Raw genomic sequence first — 24,987 nt, 5'->3', positions numbered from 1 at the left:
GAATAAAAATATTTTCCTCAGCCCGTGTTCCCTTTACCTCCTATCTACATTTAAAAAGGTTTTCAATACTGCTCTAGTACCATGGAAGATGTAACCTGCTAAATTGGATAAAGAATTGTTTGAACTACTGTAAACAAGGAATTGTTTTGAATAATAAAAATTATAGAAAGATGTTACAAGTGGAGTTTCCTAGAATTCTCTTCTTGGGCCACTTCCATATGAGACCATAAAGCCTACACTGGACATAGAACTGCCTAGTGTAGGCCTTAAGGTCTCTTGCAATCTCCTCTGTTCTTATGAGTACTATATTAATTACTGACTGTGAACTTAAATTTATTGTATTCAATTCACAGCCGATACAAATCTTTTCAGAATAACAAATGATCACTCCCATCAACTGAATATTAAAGAAATAAAAATAAAAAATAAAATAAAATAAGATAAAACAAAGGTATGAAAGTGGCTATTGAAATAAAACCCAAGTGTAAATCTAAACACATAGGTAGAAATATAACTTAACATGAATATGGTTTATCAGTAACTTTTTTACATAATCTAAATATAGTATTTCTACATCAGAGAAACTAAGTGATCGCTAAATATGAAGTGTATGGAAGCAGTGAGTATGTGGAATCATGACAACATTGAACAAAACAAAGGCAAAAGGCATATTCAATATCGCACCTACTTTAACATATTTCCCATGGTAAACGAAATTTCTCTTTTCTTGTCTCCTCTACTCTTTCTCCAACATGAGTGGGCAAGCATCCTCTGATCACTTTAGCCAGATATAATCCCACTGTATGTATGGACAGATGTTCCACACCAGGCTCCTATGGCGATTACAGTAGTTTGTTACCTACTTGTATGTACTAGATAAAGCTCTAATAAGCAAGACATCATCATACAGTACCAGGAAGAAAGGATTCATTCTCACAGGGTGTTTTCACTGATTTTAGTGTAATTATCAGTAATGATCTTAGATCTTCTAAGAATGGTATTTCTGCCTCAGAAAAAAACAAGTAAATTCTGGGACTGATAAAGTAACTTTTGATTCAAAAGTTTGTAACCAGTTCATTATACAGATAATTCAATCCTATTACTCTGTTGGACTACACATTAGGAGGGTTAATGGGGCTGATGAAAGTCAGATTTATTATAATTGTCTATTATACATTTGTACAAGAACTATAAGGTCTAGATGGGGTGGATGCACACATCTGAATTCCATGAAAGGTTTCCATAGTTAAATTTATATAAATAAATATGAATGTCTGTATGTTTTTCGACCAGTCAAACAGGGTGCATACAACCCATAGACTTATATTATAACCCTTTAAATCCCCAAATCTTCTTTATAAATAAATGCAAATACAGAAATACCTCACTATACAACCGAGTTGTGTTCCCAGCTGACTGGTCGCAGTGCAAAAATTTGTATATAGAGGTGGGGTTTTACATGTGAATAATAAGGGGTTGTGTTCATGGACCCTGTCAACCCCCTCCTCAATTTTTGCCTCCTGGGGCTTTCACATACACCCAACATTTGTTTTACCTACTTTATAGCACTCAGTCGTATAGTGAGGTATTCCTGTATCTGTCTATTCTTTAATTTTTCAACCAATGAACCAACCCAGACATATTATACCTTTTTAAGATCTGGGTGATGTCCACAAATGGCAACAATCTTTACATTCTTACACCAAACAAGAAAACAAAAAAAATTGTTAATCCTGCTGTATTGCAATAGTTGTTTACTTTATCTAATACTAAGTTAAATCAAATATGTATTTTAGTATCTTACTTTGGTTGTTATTATCAGTACCAAAACTTTAGTGAATTTAGAAAATACTTACCGTACCTCAGTTCACTTAAAACTTTTTCCAAGTTAGAGTGAAATGTTTTGTGTTTATCCTCCTGCTTTACAGCAATCTCCAAATGTCACATCAATACAAAATTCTCCAGATGCGGTACTCTGTAATATAAATCTGACATGGTAGGGTACCAATGAATCTTTTACTATTATTGCTCTCTTTAGTTTTGGGCCACAGGCCCAATTAGCCCTCCACGGGAGCTACCTTAAAATACTACACACAGTGTGGCCTTTAAGCTAGTCATAAATAACAGAGATCCTTAACACTCAGTATTGCATCAGCTCATGCTTGGTAAGCACTTGGTCAGGTGATGCTGGCAGTGAGGTTATTTCAACATTGAAATGTCCTGTTCGAGTGTAGGAAATCTGAGTGACCCAATCATGAATCTCATGACATGAATAGAATGTAAAATATAAGGATACAGTCTGCTCACATTTGAAATATGCTGTTTGTGGTGAACTGCAAACTTAATATCAAGTACCAAAAACAACTATATATATATATATATATATATATATATACACATATATATACATATATATATACACATATATATACATATATATATATATATATATATATATATATTGATGAGTATTTTAGACAAATTATTTGGATGATGGAGAACATAAACACAGGGGAAGGCTCGGAACCCTAAACACTCTAACGTTTCGTTCGCGTAGAACTTCTTCAGAGAGTGTATGTAGAACTGCAATTGAAGTTTATGTACTAAATCTAATTATCTTTTCAGACACTTGGGAAAGGTCGTTTTTCTGGCGTGTTTTAGAATTAAAATACTAGTTTCTTTAGCTAAATTGATAAACCCTCCTCGATGATTCGATGAATTATTAGTAGAAATATATGCTGATTCAACAATTCTTCTAGTGAATTTATCAAAACCTTTATGTAGCACTTCAGCTTCTCTCCAGTTTGGTAAATGATCGAATTTTTCCGCATGAACTACTAAAGAATTAGATGTCCTATGTGCTTTTATGTCGTTTTTATGTTCATAAATTCTTTTTTCTAATCCTCTTGACGATTCGCCAAAATAAGCCATTGAGCAACTATTGCACAGGATTTTGTATACGACGCTGTTTTCGGAATTGGTTCTCTTTTCAGAAGTCTTTATTAAATCACCTATCCTCTTGTTAGTTATTTTAGCTATGTTTATACCCGATTTTGTTAAATATTTGTCTATTATTGGTGACGTTTCTGAGCCAGGTACTGATGATAGGACAAAGAGTGGTATAGTAATAGGATTTTTTCTCAGGGCACTACGAATCTGTAGTAATGAATACCTAGAAGGCGAATTTGATTACATTATGAAAACCTTTGACAAACTTGGATATCCAGAGAGAATGTTGAAAAGAACAAAAAGAAAAGCAATAAATATTTACAATCGCGGAAAGAAAGAGAGAAATGATAAAAATAATACAAATTTTATATCAGTACCTGGCTCAGAAACGTCACCAATAATAGACAAATATTTAACAAAATCGGGTATAATCATAGCTAAAATAACTAACAAGAGGATAGGTGATTTAATAAAGACTTCTGAAAAGAGAACCAATTCCGAAAACAGCGTCGTATACAAAATCCCGTGCAATAGTTGCTCAATGGCTTATTTTGGCGAATCGTCAAGAGGATTAGAAAAAATAATTTATGAACATAAAAACGACATAAAAGCACATAGGACATCTAATTCTTTAGTAGTTCATGCGGAAAAATTCGATCATTTACCAAACTGGAGAGAAGCTGAAGTGCTACATAAAGGTTTTGATAAATTCACTAGAAGAATTGTTGAATCAGCATATATTTCTACTAATAATTCATCGAATCATCGAGGAGGGTTTATCAATTTAGCTAAAGAAACTAGTATTTTAATTCTAAAACACGCCAGAAAAACGACCTTTCCCAAGTGTCCGAAAAGATAATTAGATTTAGTACATAAACTTCAATTGCAGTTCTACATACACTCTCTGAAGAAGTTCTACGCGAACAAAACGTTAGAGTGTTTAGGGTTCCGAGCCTTCCCCTGTGTTTATGTTCTCCATCATCCAAATATATATATATATATATATATATATATATATATATATATATACATTATATATATACATATGTGTATATATATATATATATATATATATATTTTTTTTTTTTTTTTTTTTTTTTTTTTTTTTTTTTTTTTAAGTACCTATCTGTATACTACAATTAGGTAAATACTATTGAGTACATTTCACAGCATGTTTCCCAATAAACAGCAAAGAAACATTTTACAAACTATGCAAAGTAAATAATCTAGAATAATAAGAGAATGCACCAACACAACCTCAACAGAACACCAGCACACACAAAACCAAAATCTTCCCCATAGAATAATCATTAGAAAATGACAAGTACACAGTTCTATGCTGGAGCTCTTAACCTTACTCACCCATCTCATTATATCACACAAAGCACAATCAGCTTGAATGTAACAAAAAATCCATACCAGCACCTCACTACTGAAATATATAAACCTATCACTTGTACATACATATACCAAAGGCTTTTTTCCCCTTACAAGGGAGGTAGCCAAAAAATAAAGGTATAAAATTCACTCCACCCATTCCATCTCCACATACTCCACTCCCATCCACCCCCCCTTCCTCCCTCTTATCTTGGCTCCTCCTGGATGACAGGTCATCCCTGCATCTCGCCCACTGCCCTGTGTCAGAAACAGTGTCACAAGACACAGCACATCCACAGCAAGGCCACTTGTACCACACAAAAAACACATTCACACCCAGATCATTAAACAAGTTCTTCAAGATTGATAAATAAATCTATTACCCCTGGTCTCTCTTGCACAAGACTTGTGACCTTCAAGAAATCAGCAACAGCCTCTAGTCAAGACCATAAGTCACATAGAGGAAGAGTTATTGTGTTGTTATCTGGGGATTGTTAGTGTGAGGCAGAACACCAGAATACAGAACAATTCATATTAGTATGAGCTGTTCTGTGTCTGTGTGGTGGATGCATCTGGGGTAGTTTGAATTTGTGGCCAGGCCTATTTATGGTTGGCACAGCCTTGAAGACAGATGGTGTCGAAGTGCAGGCATGATAGTGTGGTTCTTGGTATGGGACGGTTTTCTCTGAGGGACTTATATCTGGAGGTTGTTGTTGTTGTTGTCGTTCCCTAGAGTGTCTGTCCGAGCAGTCCCATCTCCACAAGGAATGCCATAGCCAAAACTGGGTTTTCCCACAAATCCTTTATAGAGTGTATGTTCTGTTGTTTGCGTGCATGATTGTGTATAATGCAGTCTTCCATTATGTGTTGTATGGTATGGTCCTGGAGCTGCAGCGTCTACGTCGTGGGACCACCCCCCAACCCCAAGAGTTGGGGGCCAAACGGGAGCAACCACCCCTGGCCATCAGCTCTACGCAGGTGGCACCGATCCCCAAGAGGAGGTTGTTGTTGGAGTATTGAGTTTGGTGGTCTTTCTTGAAAGGTTCATCTAATTATCTGGGTGTAAATATGTTTCTGGTGAATGTTTTCTGAGGTTTGGGTGATAGGTTGTGGTAGATGTTTGAGTAGTATGCTGCTGTAGTTTTTTTTGTTGCATTCTATTGGTGGTGCTCATGAGATAGAGTGTGAAGGTGTGTTATTTAGGCTTCTGGTATAGAATTGTGTTCCTGTCATTTTCATGTGATGTTCTATTAGTAGGATTTTGGTTTCTGAATTCAGATGTCCCATGGGAGTGGTTTTGGTGCCTCCTGTTATTAGTCTCAGTGCTCCATTCTGTAGAGTTGAGAAATTGTTTAAGTTCAATTTATTGATTGTTGGCAGCCATGTTGTGAAGGTATATTCTATGGTGGTTCTTATGAATTATTACATACATATGTATACCAATGGCTTTTTCCCCCTTGCAAGGGAGGTAGCCAAAAAACAAAGGCATAAAATCCACTCCCACCCATGCCATCCCGACATACTCCACTTCCATTCACCCCCTCCCTCTCATCTTGGTTCCTCCTGGATAACAGGTCATTCCTGCATTTCGTCCAATGCACTGGGTCAGGAGCAATGTAGCAAGACACAGCACATCCATAGCAAGGCCGCTTCATTTAATTGGCAACCCCCCACCCTTTCCTAGTATGAATTATTAATAGAGTTCCCTTATGTTTCCCAGTCTGTGTCAGTGATAGTTTTCAACATGTTTGATTTCTTATCAATTTTTACTATCATGCCCTTGATAAGTTGGCTAAATATCATATAGGTATCAAATGTTAGACCCAGAATTGTTGGGTTCCTTTCCAATGGAAGGGTTCAAGTGGTGCTGCTGTGTCCAGGCTGCAGGTGCAGGTGCTGCATTGTCTGGACTGCAGGTGCTGCTGTCTGGCCAGCTGTCAGACAAGACAAAGCAGATGTCCACATCATGGACAGACCTAATGTAAAGAAGCAGTCTGAGGTGTTCTTGAGTGACCAGTAAGGTATCAAATCCAATATTTGGAAAGTATAGTTTTAGCATGTAATGGAGGAAAGTAAAGAAGAACAAAGAATAAATGAACCAACAAAGAGAGGAATAGATATGAGTAGAGTGGAGTCGCCACTGGGAGTGATCCCAAAGAGAATGTGTATAAGCGTCACTCTGAAGACTACTCAAAGGTATGAGAGCACAGTTTTTTTGTGGCTTTCACAGGGAAATAGGAGCAATAGTATAAGTTATGGTTATGGAAAGACAAACTAGGGTTAACAGGGCACTAAGGAATTGAGACATCAACAACTTGATGAACAAATTAATTGATTTAAAAATAGACTATAGAGCTTTGCAAATAGAGATGTCAAACTTACATAGAACTAACAATGGAGTAATCATTGAGTTAAATGATCTAAAAAGTGAACTAAGTATGATTAAAAGAGAAAATGAAAGGAAAATGAGGATAGAAACAAAAATGAAGATCTAAAGAGGTCAAAGAACAATTACAAGTAGTGACCAAAAAGATGGGAGAATCAAAGAGGCAGATCTCATTGAGATAAAAAATCAGTGGAAACAGAAACATTTAATAAAAAAAAATCTCTTTCAAAGAAGTAGTACAACAGCGGGTAGAAGAGAATGCACAGGAAACAGTGATTAAGGTAATCAAAGAACAGGAAAACTGGATAAGAGACACAGTGGATAAAAAGAAATGCATTGTGTTTTACAGTATCAAAGAAAAACATAATGTACACAAATACCAAAGAGAAAAAGAAGAGAAAGAAATTGCGAGAGAAATACTGAAAGCTGTTTAGGATGAGGGTCAAGAGTTGGAAAAGGAAAAGGATGACGTGCATAGAATGGGTACATACTCTAAAAAAAATATATATATATATAGGCCAATGAAAAGCAAACTGAACTCAAATGATAGCCAAAGAGATACTATTGAAAGCGGCAAAACTAGCAAACAGTGAAAATTACAAAAATGTGTGGATAAAAAAGGAAATGAACAATGAAGAAATAGAGATAGGGCACTAAGAAATAAAGCTACAGAATCAAACTCTAAATGCAACCACCACACAGACAATACTAAACACCTTTCCCTACACTGCCCCACACTACTAATCCTGGAACAACACAATATTTCTTCCGTGTGTGATCTATGAAAATACTCAGATGTTGATGGTTTCCTGGGAGCTGTGAATCTCGTGCAAGAGAGACCTGGGGCAATGGATTGATTTCTACTTAGATGGGAAACAAAAGGCCATCATATCTTCAATGCTGATTTATTACACTAATCTTTTTGCTACAGTGATGTAACCTAAAAATCTATTTCCAAATATTTCTAAACAATCTTATATAGCTTTGGAGACATCACCATAGCAAAGGAGTAAAAACTATGTAGGGACAAAATATTTTTTTCTGAGTGAGATATGGGGTAACCCAGTGGGTGTGGTTGCATACCATGTTGGGTCACTTGCAAGAGAAACCCGAGTCTGCAGACTGATGAATGATTGATTATCTAGATGAACTCCTATTTTATTCTGGGGGATTCTAAACAACTTCATTTGGGCTTAGGTGATATCACAGTAGCCATGGAGTTAAGCTGCAATCCAGAAAAACCCATCCTAGCTTCCCAAGTCTATATAATGAAATAAAAACTATGACTTGACAGTACATACTAACATATACAAAATATTTTCATTCAAACATATTTTTGTGATCAGTCTCCAACATATGTGGAGCACAAGTTCTAAATCATTCCTGAATGACACAAGACCAGCCACCATCATGACAAATTTTCATGATCCTTCAAGCAGTTTCAGCAAAAATTTCTCCATTACAATTTGTACTGAAAAGAAACAAAATACAATTTATACAATTTCATACTTAATTGTATCCTTTAAACATTGCTATTACAGAGAAAAATATCTAAAGGAAACACAAAAAAGAACAATAATATCTAGAAAGCCAAACTGTCATAATTAAAAATATTTTATCATGCTTACAAGCTTCATGGAAGTCGAAGACATTGATTCTCTAACTTCTATCTGAGTTCAGGATATTATTTTTTCATATCTATCATATATTTGAAATACAGGCACAAAATTATCCTTTGAGTTCTTTGGTATCAGCCTCTTAATTTGAAAAGTACCCATAAGTTCTTTTGTAACTTTATAGGTCCATATACATCTATTTGGTACAAGCATATGTACCTATAAAGTTACAAAACAGTACCAGCGGCAGAGTGCAACCCATCTTTTCACAGTTGGAACACAGAGAGGACTATCTAGAACCTACAGAATTAACATGAAGAGGGTCCAGACAAAAATTTGGAGCTGCAGATTTTACACTCGGTAACAATTATCTTCCTTACCTTGTTTGCTGCCTCTGGCAACGGCTATGTTGAAGGCTGTTGTTCCAGCGACGTTAGTAGCAGTCAAATCAGCACCACTATCAAGCAATTCATTGACACAATGTGCATGGTCACCATGAGCTGCATACATGAGTGCTGTGTTACCCATCTGAAATAAGATTGTGATATTGATGAACACTGGTAATGACTATGGGTAGGCAGAGTACTAATGAATTCTTGTTTTATGCTTCACTGACAGGAAACCCACAGCCCCACAATGGATGGCAATGGTCCTCCAGCCTTGCCATACTCTCTGGGAAGAAACTTTGAACTGCTGTCTACACTGTATTTACATAGGATTATTTCTATGCCACCATCTGAAATAGTAGAAGAGCAATTGCCAGTTATCAGCTCTCCATATGTGAAAAGAGAGAAAATATGGTTGAAAGTGATAGAGAGGGAGCTTGTGCCCATCCTGAAGATTGAGCATTCACCTCCAGATGGAAATAAGGAGGCAGATAGGTTTTGAAAATGGGCAGCAGACCCACCAGCAGCCATCATTAGTCCCTGGGTAGACATTAAGATAGCAGAATGACCTATCAATTCCTGTATTGCATGATACTCTCATACAAAAGGTTAGTTGTAGCCTATTCCAATATATAATTGAAAACCCCTACTTCAGATGGCCTTCTTTCACCTAAGCATGTTGAGGAAGTTACATGGAATACCTTGGTGTATGGGTAGAATGTACGAGTAGCAATCAGGTGTTGGACTGGAATTGTTTGTATATACACATGCCAATCAATGCATTGCTACAGTTCTCTGTTGCAGTGAACCTGCAGCCTACAGGAAACTGACCATGGCAACTGGCCTGTAAATCAATCAGAAAAAAGATATTGTGCTGCTGCTTGGAGTGATAGAGTGTAGGAGAGTGTAGTATCAAGTCCTCTGTCTTCTTTGGTTGGTTGCATCTAGGGAAATTTTTATTACCAGACTGATTCAATGTTGGTACTCTTTCAGTGTGAATACAGACACACCAGTGCAACTCTTGCCTGTCTTGAGTATGATTTCTCGGGGAGCCAGCAAAGTACAGAATGGGGTGGTCTGTAAAGGAGTCCTTGTGATGTGATCTATGCATGGATAAGTAATTTCACATGAGCATATTCTGGATGTTTGAATAGAATAAAGCAGAGACCAAAGGCCCTGATAAGTTATCAAACATCTGTGTAAAACACCTCAGCTCAAAAGCAATAAAAGCCTTATCTCATATCTTCAACCACTCCTGGCTGCACAATAAAAATTCCAACTATCAGGAAAAAAGCCCACACAATACCCATACTAAAACCAAATGTACCGCCTGCATCCTAAAGACTAATCTCTTTACAACCTACCATATCCAAGCTGATGGAAGATTAGTATCAGAAAGAAACAACTAAACTAGAATCAGTACAGAGAAGAATGACCAAAATGATACAAGGACTCGGAAATTTGCCTTACGAAGAGAGGCTTAGGCACCTAAACTTACACTCTCTGGAAAGACGTAGAGTGCGGAGTGATCTAATAGAGGTGTTCAAGTGGATCAAAGGCTATAACAAGGGTGATGCAAACAAGGTCATCATAATAAAACAACAGGGCAGGACTCGCAGTAATGGGTATAAACTGGACAAATTTAGATTTAAGAAGGAAATAGGCAAGAATTGGTTTACTAATAAGGTGGTCGATGAATGGAATAAACTTAGTAACCATGTAGTAAGCGCTGAAACTATCAGTTGTTTTAAAAAACGATTAGACAACTTTATGGATGGGGATGACAGGTGGTGATGGATACGGAGCTGCCTAGTGTAGGCCTTATGGTTTTTTGCAGTCTCCTTTATTCTTATGTTCTCACTACTCATTTCCTTTAACCAACTTGGATCCAAATAGGGCCAGCATCCTGTTCACAAACATCGTCTAACCTACTATCCTCGGTTATTATTGTCAAGCCGTCTGCATAGGAGATATATTGGTGTTTTGTTTTGGTTTTGTGGCTGGGGGATCACTTGTCAAGAGGTTGTACCTGAGATTTGCTTGTTTTGGATTACTCTACATCAGAGATGGGCGCATTCCTCAGTGTGTTCCACTTTAGTTTGGCTGTGGTTAGCGCTCCCAAACTATTAAAGCTTAAGGGACTGGTTCATACCAAAATAAAAGTCCAGTAGGCTAGATACAATAACAAAGAAAAAATTCGTAGGCCACATCCAAAAGGTAGGCCACATACTATACCGGCACCTATATTGCTTTAGTAGTTTGGGAGCGCTAACCACGGCCAAACTAAAGTGGAACACACCAAGGGACATGCCCAGCTGTACTCCACATTGTCTTCCTACTATGGACTTGGGCCCACCTGTATCTTATTACCTGGAGCAACAGACTGATTGATCATATGAAAATGAGAGGTACACAGTTCTATGCTAGAACCCTCAACCTAACTTAGCCATCTCATTATATCCCAAAAGTACTCCCACCTGGAAAAAAAAGAAACTTTCTACTTAAACATATGCAATAATCTACAACACATACCAATAAATACATCCACAGAAAAACATATTCACACTCATATCACTAAACCAACTCTTGAAGAAAGACCACCAAATTCAATACTTTACCCACATCCACAGACATCAGCCCCACAGAAAAATTCCATTCAAAAGAAGTAAAAACAATACTGGCTTACTTATACTGAGGACATCATTTAAGTCTAAGACAGTACCAATAATATTAGTCTATCTCAATTTGTTTTCATGACCTATTAAAGCCCTCCCATCCCTAGTCAATACATCTCTTCTGTTAATGTAGTCAATCACCTTTAGTGATCTGAATACCATAATCAAGTCACCTCTTTCTCTTCAATCTTTCAATGTGGGCAGGTTGGTAGGTTCAAGGGCTTGTGTAAAACTGAATGACTATCATTGTAGTGTACTATTCTATGGGAAGGATTTTGTTTTCCAATTGTAGATGTTCTATTGGTGTTGTTTTGGTGCAATTTGTCATCTTAAGATTCCTTCTAAGATGGCCTTGTTTGTGTTCTTACTTGTTGGATACCATGCTGTGGATGCACAGGTGATTATTGTTCTTTTGAATTGTTTGTGTACAATTACTGTAAATTCCAGAGGTGGGCACAAATTGAAAAAACTGAAGCCCAATTAGCAATTACCAAAAAAAACAAGGACAATGTTGACCTGGATTAATTACAAACCACTTTAAATTTTCAGCAGTCCAATTGTGATTATCTGATTATTTGGCAGGGGTTATTCCGATTCAAAAATACTACAGCAGTCACTGAATTGAGAGTGGAGGAAAGGAAACAAGTATAGTTCATTTTTGTTTTTACTAATCTATGAGACAAAGTAATTTTTAATGTCTCAACACATAACATAATTCTTTCTTAACCAATACAAAATACAATACGATTCTGGTAAATTAACACAATTTCAACCAAGGGGAAGGAGATAGCATGGGGGGTTGAAATATAACTCTCTCGAACGCATATAGTCACTTCATTTTCCAGATTCCTTTTACACAATCATATACTTATCACAGATCTACAACCAATGGTTATAATTACAAACCACTATACGTAGACAATTAATGCAAAACCTTTACAATGGACTTCAGGGCAAGAATAACAAAAGAACAAAGAGATAGCATGGAGGAAGGGGGGTGAGTACTTGACGCTTTCAACTGCGCAATTGAATTTTTAGGTTAACACCGCTAAGTTTTCTGGCCACCTTAATGCACTTTACTGGACGACGTGTTATTTTCAAGTGTCACTATTCTTTACATGTAGATTAATGATTCTTGTTATATATCATGATACCACTGCCTACTCGACAGCCACCAATTAATCGTTGGGAGAAGGCAACACTGCCACAATCCCTTGCATTTCGCTAATTATTTAATTGATTTTCACATCCGGATACATAGGATACTTGTGGATCACTAAGTTCCTTGATCCTTGTGTATCTGTATGTAAACTCACTTAATCACTGCCTGTTGACAGTTTGGGTTCTCATCAGTGAGTCATCATAGGGATAAAAGAGACAAAGCTTGGAAAAGATGGAAAAAAAGACAAAAAAACAAGTAAATGGCAAGCATATATCAAACTAAGAAATGATTATGTAAAAATATGCAGAGATGAAAAGAGAAATTATGAAAGAGATATAATAGAAAAATGCAAGGAACAACCTAAACTTTTTTACAGATATGTAAGTGGTAAACTAAAAAATAAACAAGAAATGGAAAAGCTGCACCAGGGAAATTATGACTATAGAGAAGAAGTAGAAATGGCTGAAATTATGAACAATCATTTCAAATCAGTATTCACAATTTAAAGTTCACAGAACTGTGAGGGAATAGAGAGAGAGAGATCCCCCCAATGAAGGAAATAACTGTAACACAGAAGGAAATCAAAGACCAAATAAAAACCTTGATGTCAGAAAATCACACAGTCCAGATGGAATTGCAAATTGGATACTGAAAGAATGCATAGAGGAGCTGACAGACAAAATATACAATATAATTAAATACTCACTCAAAGAAGGAAAGGTACCACAGGACTGGAAAAATGCAAATATTGTACCAATATATAAAGGAGGAAACAAGGAAAATCCAACCAACTACAGACTGGTCTCCCTAACAAGCACAATAGCAAAAATATGTGAAAAAGTTATCAAAAGTAGATGGGTTAAACATCTGGAAGAAAAAAATATACTGAATCCAAATCAATTTGGATTTAGACAAGGAAGATCATGTACAACAAACCTGATCTGCTTCTATTTGAGACTAATAGAAATAATACAAGAAAGGGATGGATGGGCAGACTGTGCCTTTCTAGACCTACAAAAAGCATTTGATAAAGTACCACACAAAAAACTAATAAGAAAAATAGAATCAATAGGTGGCATCAAAGGAAAATTATTGGAATGGATGGAAGACTTCTTGACTGGGAGAAAAATGAGGGTAGTAATTAGAGACAAATACTTGAATTGGGAAGAAATGATAAGTGGTGTCCTGCAAGGTTTGGTATTGGCTCCAATCATGTTTGCCATATATATAAATGACATGGATGAAGGAGTGGAGTGTTATATGAATTTCTTCACAGATGACACAAAAATACTAAAGAAAGTAAGAGCAGAGGAGGATTGTGAATCATTACAGTTAGACCTAAACAAAATCTGGAAATGGATTCAAAAGTAGGAAGCGAACTTCAATATCAAGAAGTGTAGTATAATGTAGTTTGGAAAAAATAAAAATAGAATATCAAGAAATTATAAAATTGTTGAAGAAGTAAAAAAAGTGAACTCTGAAAGAGACCTTGGAGTAATAATCAGTACTTTAAGGACTGTTTTGGGTCACCCATTAGTCCGTAAAAGTTTAAGATTTCTTCTTGTAAAGGAATAATGATACTTTTGTACAACAGCTCCTTTATGTTGTTTACTTGAATCTGTCCTTTGCCACTTCCTTGGCTACCTCTTTCTGAACTCGAGGGAAAAGGAATTCTACCTCTTTGATTCCTGTGTGAATCATAAAAGGCAGTTACAAGGGGTGGAGAGGGGGGACAAGGGATCATCCATTCTGTCTTTTCCTGGTACAAAAAGTCATGCCACTAAAAGGATTTGGGAGAACTAAACCTAGAGCCCTGTTAATCAAATGTGCATGTTTGTGGTACAAATGAGAGTAAAAGGGAAGAGATTGGATGTATGTTTATGAAAATGAAGATGGATGTTTTAGGATTGAATGAAATTAAGTTGAAAGGGTGAGATGAGTTTGAGGTTGGGAGTGTGGTGGAGTTTCAGGAGTGATGAATGGGCAAAAGAGGGGAGTGGCTGCTGGTAAGCAGTGAGATGGGAGAGTGCATGGTGGAGTGGAGGGAAGTGTCAAGGATATGTGGGTCACTAATTGTGAGGGTTTTGAGTTAAAGCTCAATAATGATACATTTCTTTATTGAAGACAATGGAGCCTGCAAGTATATACACAATAAGGTACAGGCATCCTGTAATGTATGAACATACATAATCATAGTCAATATTCTGACTTGTAATAGTACAGCAAAGCATGAGCACATCACACCAAGGTATGATCATATGACAACTACTAAGCATAGTACAAGACATCACTTAAGTAGTGGTAGCTTACTCAGTAACAAAGGAAAAGATTATTTCATGTGTCATCAGCCTAAGTTGTCAAAATTGGCAACTGGTGAGATAGGTCACTAGGTCTGGGTTGTGTAAATCAGTTAATGGACAGGGAGGTCTGGTCGCATTACAATCATTCAGGATGTGTTCATGGTTCTGTATTTGACTGCATGAACAAAAGTGAATCAGAGATTCTCCATTTTTTCATGCTGCAAAGTGCCCAGTACCTGTACTGAGCAACTGGTGCTGATGTTACTGCATTGGCATGAGGGGAACAACTGACTGTTGATCATGATCAGCAGGAAGGCCATCAACTCAGCATATGCAGTGTCACGCAAAACATGAGCTGGGTGCATAAAAGCTTTCCCCTATCCCATATATCTGAAATACTTTCCTCAGTGCCTTCTTGTCTACACTGTCATAAGTCTTCTCTAAATCCATAAAGGCCCCAAAAATCATCCTTACCTTTTGCCAAAACTTATCACCAATCTGCCTTTCCCCAAAAAATTTGATCCAAGCATCCTCTACCTTTCCTAACCCCACGCAGTTATTCACCAATTATTTCCTCTGTTCCTTTCCCAATCCCCTCAGTTAACACCCTCCCATATGGTTTTCCAACTAGTTAACTGATTCCTCTAAAACCCTACATTCACATTTGTCCCCTTTTCCTTTGTAAAATGGAACCATACCACAAAAATCTGATCCACACAACCCCTACCTTTCCTAAACCCACACTGTTCCTCACCAATTACTCCCTCTGTTACTCTCTTAATCCTCTCAATTAATACACTCCCATAAGCCTTCCTAACTACACTACAAACTGATCCCTCTGAAACTACTACACTCACATTTATCCCCTTTTCCCTTTTTAAGCAGAACTATACTAGTAAGTGAAGAGATAGGTAAGTATGTGGTGGAAAGGAAAGTTTCTTCAAGGTTGATATGGATGAAGGTGAAACTGGAAAGGGAGATGTGGATCTTTGTAAGTGCATATGGGCCTGGTAGTGAGAACAGTGTAGAGGAAAGGGAGGCTTTTTGGATAAATTTAAACAAGTGCATAGAGGGTTTAGGGAGAAATGTCAATGCAGTGGTATTGGGAGATCTCAATGCTAGGGTAAAAGACAAACTAATAGATGGAGTGGTTGGGAAGTGTGGAGTGCCAGGAAAAAATTGTAGTGGAGAGATTATGGAGATGTGTCTACAGAGTTGATAGCAAATAGTTTAGGAAGAAAGTCAAGCATAAGTACACATGGGAGAGGGTGGTGGATGGAAGAGTGGTAGGTAAAGCTTTAATGGACTATATAGTGGTAACCAGGAAAAGAGTAGGAATAGTTTTGGATGTACATGTTCTTCGGGGAGAGAGTGGAATATCTGATCATTTTTTGATGGAAGGTAAGTTGAGGGTGGAGGATGGATGGAGAAAGAGGAAAAGAACAGAAGGTAGGGAGGTGCTTAGAGTAAAATGCTGAAGAAAATGAGTACAATAAAAAGCTGAAAGGAGAGTGGGAGGGAGTGAAGGATAGAGTAGAACTAAGAGTGGAGGAGGAATGGGGATATTACAAGGGAAGTAGCCAAAGTCAAAGGCATAAATCCACTCTCACCCATTTCATCCCCACATACTCCACTCCCATTCACCACCACTCCATCTTTTCTTGGCTCCTCCTGAACTCCCACTACCCTAAGTCAGAAGCAATGTAGCAAGACAGTATATCCACAGCAAGGTTGCTTCATTTAATTGGCGACCTCCCCTTCTCCATCCTTCATGCAGAAAAAGAGGGCTGCCTCAAATTATCATTCACACATACTCCCTCAACCCCACCATCCACCACCCATTTCCTTTCATGCATTACAGTATCATCCATACACAACAATTCTCCACTCACCCCTATTGTCTTCTCCCTTCCTTCTTCAACAGATCCCTCTTTCCCAATGCCCCTTTTACCCCATCCATCCATCTCATCCTTGGTCACCCCCTCATGTTCACTCTCTCTACCTCTGCCTTCTACACCTTTTTTATTCATTTTTCTTCACTTATTCTTTCCCCATGTCCAAACCATCCCAATACTCTTTCATCAACCCTATCTCCCAACTCCCTTTTCAGTCCCACTCTCCTGACCTCATTTCTCACTCTATCCAGCCTAGTAACCCCTACCATACTTCTCAGGCATTTAATCTCAAACAGTAATGGACAAAATATACAAAATAATTGAATACTCACTCAAGAAGGAAAGACACCACAGGATTGGAAAAATACAAATATTGTACCAATATACAAAGGAGGAGACAAAGAAAATCTAACTAACTATAGACCTGTCTCCCTTACAAGCACAATAGCAAAAATATGAGAAAAAGTTATCAAAAGTAGATGGATTATCTGGAAGAAAAAAATATACTGAATCCAACACAATTTGGATTTAGACCCATAAGATCACATGCCACTACCTTGATCTGCTTCTACTCGAGACTAATAGAAATAATCCAAGGGACGGATGGGCAGATTGTGCTTTCCTAGATCTACAAAAATCATTTGATCAAGTACCACACAAAAAACTATTAAGAAAAATTAAATCAATAGGTGGTGTTCAAAGAAAGTTATTGGAATGGATGGAAGATTTCCTGACCAGGAGAAAAATGAGGGTAGTACTTAAGAGACAAATCCTCGACCTGGGAAGTTATGATAAGAGGAGTTCCACAAGGTTCTGTATTGGCTCCGATATGTTTGCCATATATATAAATGACATGGATAAAGGTGTGGAATGTTATATGAATTTCTTTGCAGATGATACAAAACTACTAAAGAAAGCAAGTACAGAGGAAAATTCTTAATCACTACAGAAAGACCTGGATAAAGTCAGGGAATGGAGTCAAAAGTGGGAAGTGAATTTTAACATCAAGAAATGTAGTATAATGGAGTTTGGAAAAAGTAAAACGGAACATTGGGGCAATATAAAATTACTACAAAGGAATTTTAAAAAGTTAGCTCAGAAAGGGACCTAGGAGTAAATATCAGCAAAGACATGTCACCAGACAAGTATATCAACAAAATAGTTGGAGAAACCTTCAATTTACTAAGATCAATGAAAGTGGCCTTTGATAACTTGGATGAGGAAATGGTGAAGAAAATATTTATCACATTGATATGACCAAGATTGGAGTATGCTGCGACACTATGGACACCCAGTACTAAAAAGAATATAAAGAAATTAGAATACAAAGAGCAATGACAAAGATGGTACCAACACTCTCCAAATTGACATACAAACAAAGATTGTCCAAATTGGAACTACCAACCCTGGAACAAATATGAGTAAGAGGAGAACTACTGACCATTTACAGAATTATGAAAGGGATGGAAGTCCTTGACAAAGATGATTTATTAAAGTGGGATAAGAGAAAAACAAGAGGACATGAAAAGAAACTCAAAAAGGATAGTTATAGAAGAGATCTGAAAAAGAATAGCTTCCCACACAGAGTGGTGGATATCTGGAATAAATTGGATGAGGCAACAGTGTGTGCAAAAACTATACAAGAATTTAAGAACAAATTTGATGCTGAAAGATACAAAGATGGGTCACTACAAGCATAGCTCCCTTCCCATATAATACAAATAGGTAAATACATTCAAACTCCTCTACTATGTTCCATGTTTATGCCCCATATAGTGCTGTCGGCACAATCACCCCTTCATACAATCTCCTCTTAGCATCCATTCCCAAATGTCTATCTCTTTACACTTTTTAATCCCCCAAGGCATTTACTTCCTTCTCTCAATCTACATTCTACCTCCACCTCCATTCCTCCCTTTCCCACCACATTCACCCACAAGTATCTAAAGTCATCCACTTCCTCGTCTTTCTCCCTTAATACCCACTTCCAATTTGCTGCCATCTTCTCCCCTTGTACATCTCATTACCTTGCTTTTACCCATATTTATCTTCAATTTCTTTCACAACTCCGTCACTAACTTCCTGAATCCCCCCTCTGATACTGCTGCAAGCACAGCGTTGTCAGCAAACAACTGGCGTATCTCCCATTTTTCTCCATAATTTTTAACCATCCCCAACCCTCTGCCCACTACCCTTGCACCAACCCCATCCATATATAAATTCAACAGCCAAGGCGACATTAATCCCTGGCTTTGACCCACCTTTACCTCAAACCACTCTCTCCATTTCTAATTATAACACAGGCTCTACTACTTTCAAAAACTCTAGACTGCTCTTAACTAACAGCTTTTCTCCTATCCCATATATCTGCAATACCTCCCATTATTTTTGCAAGTCCTGGAAAACCTGGATATCTAAGGTTTCAATGTCTTCAGAGAGTTGTGCTATTCCCCAAGAGTCTTCCAGTTCCTTCTATGGAGTATATGGGCAATATATATCCATGGGTCCACTGCATAGCCAAAAATCTTGACATATCACCTTCTTGTCTTCACCTGTATTTTGTATAAGCAGGTAAGCACGTCAAACTTCCCCTTATCTTTCCATTATACTTCTCAATGACATTGGGACTGAAGACCTCCACCTTCTTCTGCTGTTTGTCATATCCCAAAACAGTCTGGACTGGCTCCACTCCTGCATTAGAAGACAACAGTGACTATTCTGCTATCTTTCCACCTCATTGCAAGAATGCTATTTGAAGAGCAGTAGTCACGCTTTCCTTGAGCATAATTTCTTTTCTGTTTCTTTTGCATTCATCAGCTATAGCTTCCACATCCTGTTCATTCTTACTTTGCCAACATATCAACAGCCATACTTCTCCTTCAGGTACTCCAAGCTGAGATTTCTGAAGTTTACAGAGAGACTACTGAGGTTCTTCATTCTTCACAAGGATGAGGACTATTTCTGTGCTGACCAAGAACTCTGGCTTATCCTTAGTCAATGCAGTTGGGTGGCTGGTGAAGGTTGTCTCTCCTTGAAAAAGTAAGGTCATAAAAGGATCCATCAATACTTGCTCTACTGATGTTTATAGCCCACTTACCAGGCTGGTTCTGTATATATTGCCATACATTCCCTGCTCTTGTCCCCTTGTAAGCTACCATTACCTTGTCCACCAATTGTGTTGGTGTAGCATCAACCTGAAGGAATTGTTTGGTAATGAAAAAGATGGGCCAGATCTTGTAGAACCTGTCTGTGGGTGCCCAAGTTTTATCACTTCTGTTAAAATTTAATAGAAGTCATCAGGCAGACACATTTTGAGGACGTGACATTGGCCACCTATGAAACTCTTGTCAGAGTATTTCAGTAGTCCCCAATACTTGGCTGCTGTGTCACACCCATGTACACCAAGATCCCTATGAATAGCAAATTTCATGCCTATCTATAGTAAACGTACTAACATTTCTTTGCAGGATGTACATGTTACTTTGGTATACAATGTTCTCTAGTACAGGAACAGTAAACATATTTCGAAAAATATTCGAAGGGAGTGGTTTCTAGGCCTTTTTTCTTTTTGGCTACCCCCCGTGTAGGGGGAAAAAGCCTTTGGTATATGTATGTATGTATTCCAAGGGTGAGACTAAGGTAGAACTGTGGGCGATATGAGTAGCTGATGTCCTCCTTTTACCATAAATACTTATTATAACCCTTGAAGGTGGGCCTGGCCTTCTTCCACAGTGGTGGTGTCAGGGAACCTGAAAGATAATTACAAAAACATAAGTACACCAAGGTATGATAAGTAAAAGGAGTAAAGATATATGAAAAAAACTACAATAACGTAAGTTTGAGGTATGTAATAGGAGATAGTTGAAAGTCAATGTGGGTAGAAGTAAGGTGATGATATGTACAAAGGGGAGTGGCAGAGTTGGAGGTATGTCTTAAAGGAGAGATGGTAGGGAAGTGGATGGTTTTAAATATTTGGAGTCACATTTTGCAGGGAATGGGAAGCAGGGGTGGAGATAACTAGAGTGAGGGAAGCTAGTAAATGTCTTGGAGGGAATGAAAAGGGTCATGAGATATAGGTACCTTGGATGGATACAAAGAAGACCATATTTACCAGGGCAGTGGACAAGATGCAGGGATGACCCGTCATCCAGGAGGTGCCAAGATAAGAGGGAGGGTAGAGGGTGGAGGGGAGTGGAGTTTATTAGGGATGGAATGGGTGGGGACGGTTTTCATGCCTTTGTTTTTTGGCTACCTCCCTTGTAAGGGGGAAAAAGCCTTTGGTATATGTATGTACGTATGTCGTATACAGGAGAGGAACAACACTCGTTGGGTCCCATTTCCTACTCTCCAATCTATCATACATGGCCTCATACTCATGTTCAGTTCCAACTTGGCTTATATCCTTAATTTCTAATTATCATATTTCAATTTGTTTTCGTGTATTGTTCCACCTTGGACTATTACCTTCTAAGTTATTCAAAGTATCTACGCATCTATACGGAAAATTGCATTTCTTCACATCCATTAGACATGAAGTTTTCCTTAATTTGTTCCCGTGACCTCTCAAAGCCCTCTCATCCCTAATCAAGAGATCTCCTCTGTCAATGCAGTCTATCTCCCCTAATTACCTGAGTTGGCAGCCCCAGTGCTTTTAGTTTCATATATTTATCCGCCAGTCTAGGAACCAATTTTGTTGCTGCCCTTTGTACCTTTTTCAATCTTATATCCTTCACTGTGTGGGGACTTGCTCACACATTCTAGTCTTGGATAGATCAGGGTATCTACATGTTTTTTCATAGGGAAGATCAATAGCGAGATGGATTTATGGGGCTTCAAGTAAAAGGGGAATGTCTGCTGAGCAGAGAAGGAAGAAGGCAAGAGATAGGTATGACTGGAGAATGGTTGTGTATGGAATATAAATTGCTGCTGCTCAAAGTGATAGCTCCTCATCCTCTCTATTTGTGGGAGAACAAGGTGGGGGGACCAACATGTAAATGAAATAGTGGAGATAAACCAGTTTCAGCTGTTGGGCTGTGCTGTGGACGTGCTGTGTCTTGCTGCATCACTCCCGACCTGAGCAGTGGGAAGGGGAAAGAAATGACCCTTCTTCTACAAGGAGCAAAGATAATAGGGAAACAACAAGAGGGAGGGGCCATTTGGTGTATGGGTAGATAGACAAGGTAATTATGGTACGTGAAAGTATGAGGTAAGGGTAAATAATAAGAAAAAAATAATGCAAACAAAAACATCAGTACTTTTCTCTTTTTGATTCAAATTGACCACCAAAACAAAACACCAGTCCTATTACCCAAAATTTTAACATACTGAATTACTAACTGGAAGACATGGGTGGGAAGTCATCACAAGGCTTGTTGATTACGAAGTCCTGGTCTACATCCTCATCATCAATTGGATCATAAAGCTCAAAATCACTATCAGTGTTGGTCTGGAGAGTAATCCACTTGTTCCTACAAGGCCTCCAGCTGTAGAACTATGTGGTTTGGACCTTACAAGAATGAGAAAGGCCTTGGTTATTGTCATCATCACATTTTGCCATAATCTGTGCACAATCATTATTACAACAAGCACGTAAATTAGTTTCATGACAAAATAACTGAAAAAACCAGTGTGCATGTGTGTGTGTGTGTATATATATATGTATATATATATTCATATATATATATATATATGTATATATATATTCATATATATATATATATATATATATATATATATATATATATATATATATATATATATATATATATATATATATATATATATATCAATGCACTAAAAATGTTCATCATGTATTGAACCAGTAATAAGGCCTAAATGATAGTGTGGTTGCAGGGTGCTTGGGCAATAATCCTGTGCCAACTGCAAACAATATTTCACAATAATTTTCACATTTTTCTTCTAACACCTCACCAGTTTCACACGCATTATGCAATAAAGACATTTACCTAAGAAATGTAAAACTGTCAAATACTTACCTCCATTAGCAAAGTTGAGAGGAGGCAGAGATGAAGAGGAACTTGTGGGAAATGTTCAGACGTGGCACACTGTGAAGAGACGGCTTCAAATTAGCCCTCCTGGCCAAGCCACCAAAGGTGTAGAGTTTTGAATGACTGACATAAACTGAGAAAAGCGTTTCTATTGGTTGGAGCCAATCCATGTTCTCTATGCCAATGTCTGCATAGCACATGCACAAATATATATATATATATTTTTGATGTCCTGTATGGGCTTTTGTCCACCAATGGGTTGAGTAATCTCACCAACCATCCCATTACAAATCAAATATTCCACATGACAACCATCCCACCTTCCATTTCTTTCAGTGCTCTTTATATCTCCTTTTGATATAGTCTTTTCATTCTCCTCTTCCATCACAGTCATCTTCTTATCTCCCACTGCCACAACTGCAGCCTACCTATCTTTCTCTACATTCAACAACTCCTTGACATTACTCACATAAACAGTTCAATTGACAAACGGTGCTCCAGAATGGATCATGTTCTTACAAGACTCCACTGTATTGGACATGGGTAAAAGCTCAAAACGACCACCAACAAACTGTTAAATGGGAAACAAGAATTACAAAAGCAAAAGAAGGGAAAGACCAGAGATTGCTGGTGACAGACAACTTGTCACCCAAAAAACAAATTGTGGGCAAAACGTACAGACAGGTGATGAATATAAAAGTGTCTTCACTACCTTGATGAGATGATAACAATGTCTGATCCCCACTAGATTCAAATATCCAGTGGTGGTAGGGTCTCTACACAAAGAGAAGAATACAAACAAGATTAAGAAAACACACACAGGAGCGACCAAGCTGATTCCCATCCATACAAATAAACCATACAAAGGAAGACCAGAAACTATGAGCCTGCTATCATTAAAAGAAAGAAAAATGTGACATGACTGTGGTGTTCAGGGGTGGATAAAGCTGACAGATCCTGTGGTTTGGGTATGGTTAGTGTTATGAATTTGTGGGAACAAAGTGAAGAAAACCACATGTCTGAGGAATGTCATGAAACCTGGTTATCAACACGGAGAGGACTTATTAAGTGGGACAGAGGAAAAACAAAAGGACATGCAATGAAACTCAAAAAGGACAACTACAGAAGAGACCTGAAAAAGAACAGTTTCCCACACAGAGTGATAGATATATGTAACAAATTGGATGAAGAAATAGTGTGTGCAAACACAATACAAGAATTTAAAAACAAACTTGATCTTGCGAGATACAAAAACAGGGCACCACGAGCATAGCTCCCCTTCCTGTATAATACAACTAAGTAAATACAACTACGTAAATACAGACAGTTCAACATCTGGAACAGACTACATGATCTCAGAGCCCAAGCTACAGCCATTAACAAAATAAATAAGGTAGAAGAGAGAAGATGAGATAGGGTCCCTAAAAACATGGCTCCTTCACTATAAACTACAATTGGGTACGGTCATCTTATCCCTCAACCCCTTCACTCCGGGCCAAAATCTCGCGGGCAGCATTAGCTGCCAGACGTGCGATGTTGCGTTATAATACTCGCATTATAAAAAATAAAGTAACCTCTGTAATGCTTGTTCTCTTTTACCTGTGAATTTTGATAACCATAAAAAATATGATGAAGCCAGTTTACAGAGTATGGGGGTCACGCAGGTACAACTACAATAAATATAATCAAGACGCCGATATGGCAGCCTCGCGTACCCACTTGCTCCTTATGACGCCTACATAGGCATCACCGTATGGAAGGGGTTAATAACAAAGTGTGTCTCTCTTTTACAGAACCTCTTTCCCTCATAGATTCTGTCTCTTTTAAAGAGCATCCGCCTCCCTCTCATTCCCTCTATTTCTCTCTCTACCTCTCTTTCTCTTTTCCTTTCCATATGGGGTACTGTTTTATGCAGCCAATATTTTAGGAACTTCAGTGGCATCCTACAGACCAAGTCACTCTACCTTTTTTCACGACTGTGGACTAGTCTCCACTCGAAAAAGAATGACGATTACTTTTAACTACTATCCATCCATTCTGCCACTACACTACTCTTCTTCAATTTTTTTTTACGACCTCTATAACTGTCTTGCTACATTACTTCTGACCCAGGGCAGTGGGCAAGATGCAGAGATGACCCATCATCCAGGAGAGCCATGATGAGAGGGAGGGAGGGGGTGAGTGGGATTGGATTATGTGGAGACAGAATGGGTGGGAATGGATTTTATGCCTT

At 37.9% G+C, this 24,987-nt stretch overlaps 1 protein-coding gene and 1 long non-coding RNA gene across 14 annotated transcripts in view; both read right to left on the bottom strand.

The window, feature by feature from the left end:
* LOC143020260 (uncharacterized) overlaps window positions 1-2,411 on the bottom strand; it is a 47,567-nt gene extending 45,156 nt beyond the window's left edge. The window contains exons 1-2 of the long non-coding RNA XR_012965886.1: window positions 1,857-2,411; window positions 689-833 (exon numbers count right to left, since the gene is read on the bottom strand). This is a non-coding gene — a long non-coding RNA (uncharacterized LOC143020260). The remainder of the gene's footprint in view (window positions 1-688; window positions 834-1,856) is intronic.
* A 5,190-nt stretch (window positions 2,412-7,601) lies between these two features.
* LOC143020258 (uncharacterized) overlaps window positions 7,602-24,987 on the bottom strand; it is a 43,898-nt gene continuing 26,512 nt past the window's right edge. For 11 of the 13 annotated variants that reach the window (XM_076176454.1, XM_076176455.1, XM_076176457.1 and 8 more), the window contains 2 exons: window positions 8,709-8,856; window positions 7,602-8,183 (listed from right to left, as the gene is read on the bottom strand). In XM_076176454.1, the coding sequence (XP_076032569.1) occupies window positions 8,134-8,183; window positions 8,709-8,856 (198 nt within the window). In that variant the 3' untranslated portion in view covers window positions 7,602-8,133. Of the gene's footprint in view, window positions 8,184-8,708; window positions 8,857-17,324; window positions 20,496-22,083; window positions 22,253-22,742; window positions 22,888-24,987 lie in introns of those variants that run through there. The other 2 variants (XR_012965885.1, XM_076176456.1) reach the window with 2 other exon arrangements.

Source organism: Oratosquilla oratoria, chromosome 39, assembly GCF_046742065.1.
Source record: "Oratosquilla oratoria isolate Oo_2021 chromosome 39, ASM4674206v1, whole genome shotgun sequence".
In the NCBI taxonomy this organism is placed as follows: Eukaryota; Metazoa; Arthropoda; class Malacostraca; order Stomatopoda; family Squillidae; genus Oratosquilla; species Oratosquilla oratoria.
Note: the sequence above shows the minus strand (reverse complement) of the source record. Positions and strands in the feature narration are given on the sequence as shown.